The sequence below is a fragment of the Peromyscus californicus genome, unplaced genomic scaffold, assembly GCF_007827085.1.
Source record: "Peromyscus californicus insignis strain IS unplaced genomic scaffold, ASM782708v3 Scaffold_1__1_contigs__length_55948999, whole genome shotgun sequence".
Taxonomy (NCBI): domain Eukaryota; kingdom Metazoa; phylum Chordata; class Mammalia; order Rodentia; family Cricetidae; genus Peromyscus; species Peromyscus californicus.
In genome coordinates this window covers 10,905,949-10,915,000 of record NW_026294492.1, presented here as the reverse complement: position 1 = coordinate 10,915,000, position 9,052 = coordinate 10,905,949, and the positions used below count along the sequence as shown (strand labels likewise).

At 52.8% G+C, this 9,052-nt stretch overlaps 1 protein-coding gene across 1 annotated transcript; it reads right to left on the bottom strand.

Moving 5' to 3' along the window:
- Positions 1-1,862: 1,862 nt before the first annotated feature.
- On the bottom strand, positions 1,863-8,061 carry Mycn (MYCN proto-oncogene, bHLH transcription factor). Its single transcript, XM_052745883.1, has 3 exons — positions 7,805-8,061; positions 5,716-6,626; positions 1,863-3,432 (listed from the first exon to the last, which is right to left on the bottom strand). The coding sequence occupies exons 2-3, from the start codon at positions 6,497-6,499 to the stop codon at positions 2,801-2,803; spliced, it is 1,416 nt and encodes a 471-aa protein (XP_052601843.1). The 5' UTR covers positions 6,500-6,626; positions 7,805-8,061; the 3' UTR covers positions 1,863-2,800.
- Positions 8,062-9,052: the final 991 nt, after the last annotated feature.

Here is a 9,052-nt window from a genome sequence, read left to right as displayed (position 1 = left end):
CTAGAGACGTAGACATAAGAGAGCACGGGCTTTATGGATGAGCTCTGCAGCACTCAGGGTGGCCTCTGTTCTCCTATTTCTTTTTACATACTAGAGCTCTAGCTCACCTGTCACTCAGGCCCCCTTTTGGGGGGACACAAACAGGACAATTCACATGACTGAGGTGTGCTTCAAGGCTCTTAGGTGTCAAATCAATCGGAGGTCGTTTAACTTTCGTTTGGCTCCTGGATATCCAGATGAGGTCCTGAAGTTGTGACTTGGGGCTTGTAAGACGCAATGGACCAAAGATCTGTCGAATAGGACCGTCGAAAAGGGTTGCTATTTTCTAGTCTGGGAGTGGGAACTATGATAAAGGGCATTTTGCCCAATTTTCAACCTTGTCAGACCATGAGAGAAAAGCTCGGCAGAACCACCAACCCCACAGCCAACTGCTGAAACAGCATGTATAGCTGTCACCTAGAATAAAGGACCTCCACGGCCAACCTCGTACCTGTCTGGCCAAGGACTTGGGAACCACTTGCACACTTAAGAGAGTTCTCATCTTTGTCCCTGACACAGTAAACACATAAGCCAAGCTGCCTGACCTTTGGGGCTCCATTTTTCTGTAAAGCAAGAGTTTCTTTTTTTTTTTTCAACTTGAAGTTAAAAACCTGTGATGAATGAAACCTTAGGGAAATCCTGGGTGTGACGTATGTAATCTGTCACCCCAGAGAAACAGACGACCGGTTGAGGGAGGTGGACTGCCTCACACCACCCCCTTCAGACTTTCAGAAACTTCAGTGACAGGGAGCAGAGTGGAGCCTCTTGCAGCCCTTTGGTTCCAGCTGGTCTCGAGGGTCTGTAGCTCAGTCTTCCTTGAAACACCCCCAAATACCACCCAGTGAGTCTAGTGGGGCAATTAGACACCTTTCCTTCCCTCTCCTTGGCCTTCGGCGCTCTGGGACCCAGGGCCATCGGGCAGTTTGGTGAATCTGACTGAGATGACTGAAGGTGAGTGGTTAACTCCCATCTGTTTATTTCACCAGGGCCTTACCTAGAATCTCGCACTGGTCCTAAATTTATTTCTTTTGGACAGAGTATCATTCTGCAGCCTTGGGGCTCACAAGGTAGAAGTGGCTGGGCTCGGAGGATTAGATGCCACTCCTCTTGCCTCTGCAGGGACCAGCCACACCACCACACCCAGCTCCTCCTGAGGAAACTTTTAAGTTCTTCTCAGAGAAAACGAGTGTCTACTTAAAATGTAAAATCGACTATCAACGGGTTTCGTATTTATGTAAAGCACAGGCAAGTTAATAACTTGCCAGTTTTACTTTTTATATTGCGTTGGTATCTACAGCTCACCTAAAATGGCTTGAGAGTCAATGTACATTTAAGTTCTTTGATAACTGGACATGATTGGCACACACCGATAATCCCAGCATTTGGGAGATGAAGGCCAGAGGATCAGTCCATTCAAGCTCATCCTCGGCTACATAGGACAGAAGACTCGGGGGAACCCTCAAAAAAGAGAGGGGCTACAGAGATGGCACAGAGGACCTGTGTTTGGTTCTTAGCCTTTACCTCTCCAGATCCAGGGGATGACACTGTGGGCACTCATACACAAAAAACTTTCAAATGCTTTAACATCTATTGATTATTATCCCACAGATTAGAACCGGTGATTTTAGTATTAAATATTTTAACAACTGGTTTCCAATCTGTAGAATCCACAAACCCATTTCCTTCCCTTGAGTGGGAATTGTACCCTCCCCCAACCAGGATTCCACAGTGTAAAAACGGCCCAGTAAGGACAGACTATTGGCAGTTGCTGTTCAAAGGGAGAGAGTCTGAGGTCGACCTAGGAAGGAAAACATGGACTTGCATCATTTAATTGCTATTTATTTTCATAAACATGAGGTATTTCAAAGTGCTATAAGGTGCAGCACTAAATATATACATTTTGAAGAAATTAAAACACAGAACTTTGCCATTTTACCCAGTTCTATGCACCAAACATGAACAAATACAGTAACAAGGAAGAAACAGGCTAGGAGAAAAAAGGAATATATATATAGTAAAATTTCTTTACAAAAGTTTCTTAGTTCAAAAAAGTGATAAAGTAATATCTACTCAAAACTTTCACAACTCATTTTCATACGAAAATATAAGTATCAAATTTAGTTATGTATCAGCATCATATTAAAGTATACAGGCCGTGTAGGAATTAGTACAGTACATAACAGATTAACAATATATTTGTATACAAAACATGCTCCTCAAACATTGAGGTATTCTTACAGTACTTAGGTGTGAACTTCCAGTCTAATACTGGCCGCAAGAGCCACCTCTCATTACCCAGGACGTATACAAAAGGCGGGTGTATCAATGGTATTTACACAAGTGTTCCCGGGGGGGCCTCCAATGACAAACCCCCTTCTGTGGCATCTGCTGGAACTTAAGCACCATTGTAAAAAGAAGGAATGACTCTGTTTGGAAACTTGGACCGGAACAAGGTGACTTCACAGCCTCCTGAAGCTCCCAACTGTCCCGGAACTTCCACGGCTGTCACCAGGTGATATGGAGGAGGAAAACAAGCCACCCAGCATCCCATAACTCAGTTTTTTTGTGGGTTTTTTTTTGTCGTTTTTTTTTTTCCAAGGTCATGGCAGAACCCGCGTCCTGCCCCCTACCCAGATCCAAACTTGACAGGGGACCGATTTGAAAGTAAACCAACATTCTTAATGTCAACACAATGTTTGTTTAAAAAAAAAAAAAATCAAAATGTGCAAAGTGGCAGTGACTGTCCGTGTGAGAGAAACGTTTAGCAAGTCCGAGCATGTTCGATCTTCTTTAGCAACTGCTGCTGCCGGGCCTGCAGTTTCTCCTTTTCCAGCAGGAGCTGGTGCTCGTTGGCCTGCAGGGCGTGGACGTACTCGGTGGCCTTTTTCAAGATGACCACCTTGGCCGCCTTCTCGTTCTTCACCAGCTCGGGCACATGGTCCCTGAGCGTCAGGAAGCTGGAGCGCAGGTCGTTGCGGCGCTGGCGCTCGAGGATGTTGTGGTTGCGGCGACGCTCGCTGTCCTCCGAGTCTGAGTTTCGGGGGCTCAAGCTCTTGGCCTTGGCTGGGACCACACTCTTGAGGGGCCGCGGAGAAGCCTCGCTCTTGAGTTTCTTCTGCGGTGGCGCATCCTCGCTCTCCACGTAGGGGGAGGGCGCGGCGTAGTTGTGCTGCTGATGGATGGGGACGCAGCGCTTGAGGATCAGCTCGCCGCCGCCGCCGCCGCCGCCGCCGCCGGGCTGGGCCCGCCCCACACCCAGCGCGGAGGAGGTCTTGGGACGCACGGTAATGGTGAAGGTGGTGATCGCCTTGTTGTTAGAGGAGGAGCGTCTCTTCTCCACGGTGACCACGTCTATTTCCTCCTCTTCATCTTCCTCCTCGTCATCGTCATCATCTTGGAGGGGGAAAAAGATATTTCCAGGTAAAACATGATGAAATAAACACACCCACCCACACACACACACACATTATAAAGGTCTAGCGGCAGGGCCCAGATAGGGTTTGCATTTGAAACAGACTGATCACAATTCAGACAAGATGCACACACGTGTACACACACACACACACATTATAAAGGTCTAGCGGCAGGGCCCAGATAGGGTTTGCATTTGAAACAGACTGATCACAATTCAGACAAGATGCACACACGTGTACACACACACACACACATTCCTACCCCAGGCTTCTATTTTCAATGTCCAAGGAAGGCTTTCTTTAGCAAGTGGGGAGGGCCAAACAAAGCACTTGCCTAGCATGGAAGGGGCACCCTCATCACCCCCCAGTTAGATCCCTGGTCTCAAAACTAAGACCAAAAAACTTTGAGCAGGTGGCAGAAACTCTAGCTTGAGTCACAAGGAACAATGGGTCAGTAGGATTCTGGAATAGGTTACTCAACCTCCCTCATCCTCAGTTTCCTTAGCCATTCAATGGGGGTAATACCACAGCGTTTGAGTTTGGCAGCCAATATGTAGACTTGGCGACAGATGCTCCGTAATAGGAGCTTTTAGCATAATCACCAGCCAGTCTGCCCCATGGATTTATTTATACACACTTCCACAGCCATCCTTCAGACTGGAGGCTCCTCATTTGGTAAAACACATGGCCGGGTTTGATTTTTCCATCCTTAAAACTCGAGGAACAATTTCATTCACTACGAATAACAACCTTGTCTTTCTGCGAACACACGGGTTCTACACAGTAAGCAGTTTTTCATCTCGGCAGCAAAGATCAAATCTCAATTATAAAAGCTCTAATCCACAGTAGCAACACATCCCAACGGGAGCTGTGCCCAAGCAACAACATCAACAAAAAATCCTATGTGTTTTCTGACTTCCTCTGTTGACTGCCGTGCTAAGAGAGAAAATTTATGTTTTTTTTTAAAAAAAAAAAAACCAAAACGCAACAAAACGCAAGCATGAAAACCAAAACACATCTTCTGCTTGATCTAGCGAGGACCGGAAAGCTGAACAATTGTGAGGTTTCTTCTGAAGCTGAAACGTTAGGCTGTTCCAGTCTGTGGGTCCCTTTAAGCCATGTTTTGGTTTTCAGCCAAGAAGACAGCTGTTGGAAGGAAGTGCTTCCTCACCGAAAGCTGTCAAGGCACAGACATTAAAGGGACAGAGCCCTTTCAAAGTGCAGGCTTATCACCGAGTTTCCTCCCAGGAGCCTCAGAACGATCCCTCCTCAGCCCAGAAGGAAATTTAGACTTTTTTTTTTTTAATTGTGGAAACACTGGCTTTTCAAGGTCTAAAAGGAGGGTTAGCTACAGCTCCAAGGACAAGGGCACACAGGATTTAGGTAAAATGTTTTAGGTACTTCCACAGCCCCAAGGGAAAAAAAAAAGCTCTCCCCCCCCTTCCACCCCTGTCCCTTCCCTTCCGAATGAGACCCATATAAATGAACACAAAAGAACCAATGAATGCTTCCAGGTTGTGTGCATTCCTAAGGAGGGGCTGAGGAAAGGACCCCGCCCTCACCTTCAAGGGCACTGGGTTACGGAACACAACCCAACTCAATTAGGTCAGAAATTCCAACGACAACACACCACCGGACCAGTCCCTCACTCAACACTGGAAAGAGGTTCCCTGAAAGTGTACACAACACAACCACGAATGCACTTGCTGCCAGCTGCTGAACTGGAGGGAGGGGGTGCCCCCACCACCCCCAAGTCTTTCTGATCCTCTGCCTGACTTGCGTCAGGCACAACGCCGCCTGCTGGCCACGCACCAAGCGCAAATAGCCCACCACCCACGGAGGGCCCACAGTCCTTGGAAGCGGGGGGATGCGGGGGGACGGGACGGCGCTGGAATGGGAGCCAGGCATTCTCCCTAACTTTTGGAAGCCTGAGTGGGATTGTGCACAGCCCTCGTCTTTTGGGAAGTCTTTCCCATTTCCCAGACCTGGCCTAGAGGAACCTTTCCAACGCACTAACAGGTTTCAGCCTAGGTAGCTTTCCGACCTCACACCCTAGGGGCAAGGATTCCCGAAGAAGAGGACAGATCCGATTTAAAGGAAGGGGTGGCTGGTGTTTTCCAGCCTCCACCTGGGTAAAGGTGAGCAGAACAGGACCACCGGCACGAAGCTACGATAACAAAGGGACCGCAGCCCCTCCACCCCCACCACCCCCCACCCCGCTCCAGGATCCCAAGGAGGCAAGGACCCCCGATCCAAGCGTTACCTGAGTCACTCAAGGTGTCCTCTCCGGAGGTACTGAGGGCCTTGTGTTCGCCACTGTTGGCAGGACGGCCGCCTGCACGGGCAGGGGCGGCCACCGGGGCAGCAGCCGGAGCAGACACAGTAGTGACCACAGCGCTGGTCGCAGGGGCACTGATGGGGGCGGCGGACACCGGCGGCGGCTCACGCTTGTTCACCGGGAAGGGGAAGACCACGGCGGGGTCCACGCACTCGGCAGCCGGGTGGGAGAGGTCGGCGGGCAGGGTGGCCCCGGTGCGGCCAACACTCGCCGTTCCGCTAAGGGCACGGCCCCCGGGGTTGCTGGTACCCACTCCCGGAGCCGGGCAGGCTGTGCCGGCGCCCGGGGGCCCGTGGCCGTGCTGCAGCTTCTCGTTCACCGCGCGCTCCAGCTTCTCGCGGGCGGAGAAGCCGCTCCACATACAGTCCTGAAGGATGACCGGGTTAGGGGTGAGGCCACCCAGGCCCCCCAGACCGAACGCATCCTCCTCTGCCGGGTTGCCCCACAGGTCGGCCTCCGGCAGCAGCATCTCAGTGGCCCAATTCGAGGGCTCCGGGCTGTGCTCTGGGAAGGCGCGGCTGGGCGACAACGGGGGCGTGGGCAGCAGCTCAAACTTCTTCCAGATGTCCTCCCCCGGTGGGGTCGAGTCGGGACCGCCGAAGTAGAAGTCATCTTCGTCCGGGTAGAAGCAGGGCTGCAGCGAGTCAAACTCGAGGTCTGGGTTCTTGCAGATCATCCCCGGCATGGTGGACGCGGTGCAGCTGGGCATCTGTTCGCCTCCCGGCCGGCCTCCCGACTAACCACTTTCCTCTCCGCTCTTTTTAAATGTGGGGGAGTGCTTCCTTCCCGTGGGGGAGGTGGGGGGGGGGAGCACAGAGTCGCGCCAACCTCCAACACTACAACCAACAGATAAACCAAGAGAGAATGAGCCAGAGGGGTTGGATTGGTGGGGACAGGCAGTGGGCGCCCCCAATCTCGCCTACGAGCTTCCCAGCCTTTCCCACTGCTCGGGAAGGTGGAGGAAGTGGAGCCTCTCCTCCACTCACTCCTTTTGTGTACAAGCTGTCTAAGACTGTGGGTGGGAGGGGGCTTGCAGATGCAGGGGGGTGGGTGGTGTGGCTCTGCCTGCAACTTTGGAAACTGCCGTTTCATTCACACAAGGCACTGCCTGGGGGAGGGGGCTGTTCAGGCTGCAGATCCTAGCTCCCACTAGCCCGACAGCCCCTCTTGCACCAGGGTAGGACCCAACTGCTCAAAGGGAAGTCCAGCTACGGGGCACGAGACTGGAGTACCTTCCATTTTGCAGAAATGAGACGTCGGCAGCGCAAACGCTAACGGGGTTCGGGAAACTTTATTAATTATTAAGGGCCTTTCTCCAAACAGACTAACAACAGGCACTTATATGCCAAGCCCCTTCCACCCAGCGCCTCAATTTTTGTCTGATACCCTTGGTGGTCATCGTCTGCCTATAGCTTATTTTGACGCTTTGCAGTGCTTTCCCTTCGGAACCCCCAACCTCTTCCACCGAAAACAGGCTGAACCCCATTCCTAGGAATGGTGCAGGGGCGCCGGCGCGATGAGGGTCGCCGGAGAGAATCGCGTCCCCTAAGCTGGAGCAGCCGTGACCTACATTATCACTCGGGCACCCTAGCTTCGCCTAACCCCCCTTTCCTTCCTTCCCGCGGCACCTTTTGGAGAACCCCAGCTTGGGGTGGGGACGCACCGGCTCCCAGTCAGCTCACACTTAGACAAATCTTGTAGAGCCTGGCGAATTTCTTTTCGCTAAAGCTATTTCTCTTCCCCGGGCCAGGGCTGTAAAAAGGATTAGGGCGGGTCTCTTCCAGCCAGGGTGCCTTCGGGTGCTGAATTGGCTTTTCAGGGAAAACCCCCAGATGGTTTTGTTTCGGAAGCAGACACGGTGTAACCCCCCCGAAAGAAAAAAAAAAAGCAAAAAAAAAAAAAAAAAACCCGGCATATTTGGGTGCCGGGTGCAGAGCCCGGTTCAGGGGCTTGCTTAGCCGCAGCGCTCCGCCGTTCCCCGGGCGCTCGGAGCTTTGCAAGTACCGCTTCTTACCTCCTGCAGACTGCCGGGGATCCGGAGGCGACTCGGCGCTGGGGTCTCCGGGTGGGCTGAGGGGGCGGCGGCGGGAGGGGGCTGTCCTCGGGCGGCTGCAGTGTGTGTGCGCGCGTACGCCTGGCTAGCGCTCGTTCAGCTCCAACCCAGTTCCCAGGAGCCCCCCGCATCCACCCAGCGCGTCCAGACAGATGACTGTCACTGGCTGCGCTTTGAAGCTCGGGGGATATTATTAACTGAAAAAAATCTGACACACCCGGGGGGCGGGGAGAGAAGGGGGCTGTGGCGCAGACGAGGGGGAGGGAGAGAGGCAGAGGCAAGCGCCTTTACCCCGCCCTCTTGATTTCCATAAAAATCAGGGGAGGCGCCAAAGCCTTTCGCGCCAAAAGCCATTTGCTTTTTTTTTTTTTTTTTTTTTTTCCTTTTTGCAGACTGCAGGCTGCAAGGCTGGGAAACCCGGGGCGTGCTCCTCCCGCCCTTTTGGACCCCCGGGCTTGCACCCGACGCACTCAGCGAACCAGCTGCGTGCCGAGTAGTGTTGCGCAGCACCCACCCCCATAGGCCTGGGCATTACTTGGCTTTAAAAAACAACAACAACAACAACAACAAAACCCTAGAGGGTCCCTGGGTGTGTACTGGGAGGGGGAAGAGAGGTTTCTAGCCTGGTCCCTACTTGCACTGCCGTGCGCGTGTGTGTGTGTGTGTGTGTGTGTGTGTGTGTGTGTGCAAGCTGAGCTCCAGGCCAAAGTGGAACAAGGCCTGGCAGAGGGGGGCTGTTCGTGTGTGATCTCGGAAGAAGAAGGCGACGGGAGTGCAAAATGGGAGGCCGAGGACGCGCCCACGTAGGAACGAGACCGCAGGAGGTTTCTAGTTTCAAATTGAAAGGAAGGGGCGCCCCCCTTGTTTGAAAATAAATAAGTGCGGGCTACGAGGGTGGCGCCGCACCGTTTTCTTCGGCCGAAGGCGACACCTCGCGGAGACGGAGCAGAAAGCGGAGCCACACGGCCCGGCCTCGGAGTGGGGCCACCCCCGCGAGACAGTTACCAGATCCTCGCTCCCGCGGGAGGGCTTGTGAAACGCGGGGAGCCGCGTCCGCTGAAGTCGTCCCCACCTTTCCCAAGCAGCCTTTCCGAAATCGGGGCTAGTCGAAATTCCGGACAGCTGGACTCGGTGTCGATAGAAGGAACTGCAGTCCCCGTCGCCCAGAGTGTGGCTCAGGAAACCTTGAGTTCGTATTGACGGTGGCAT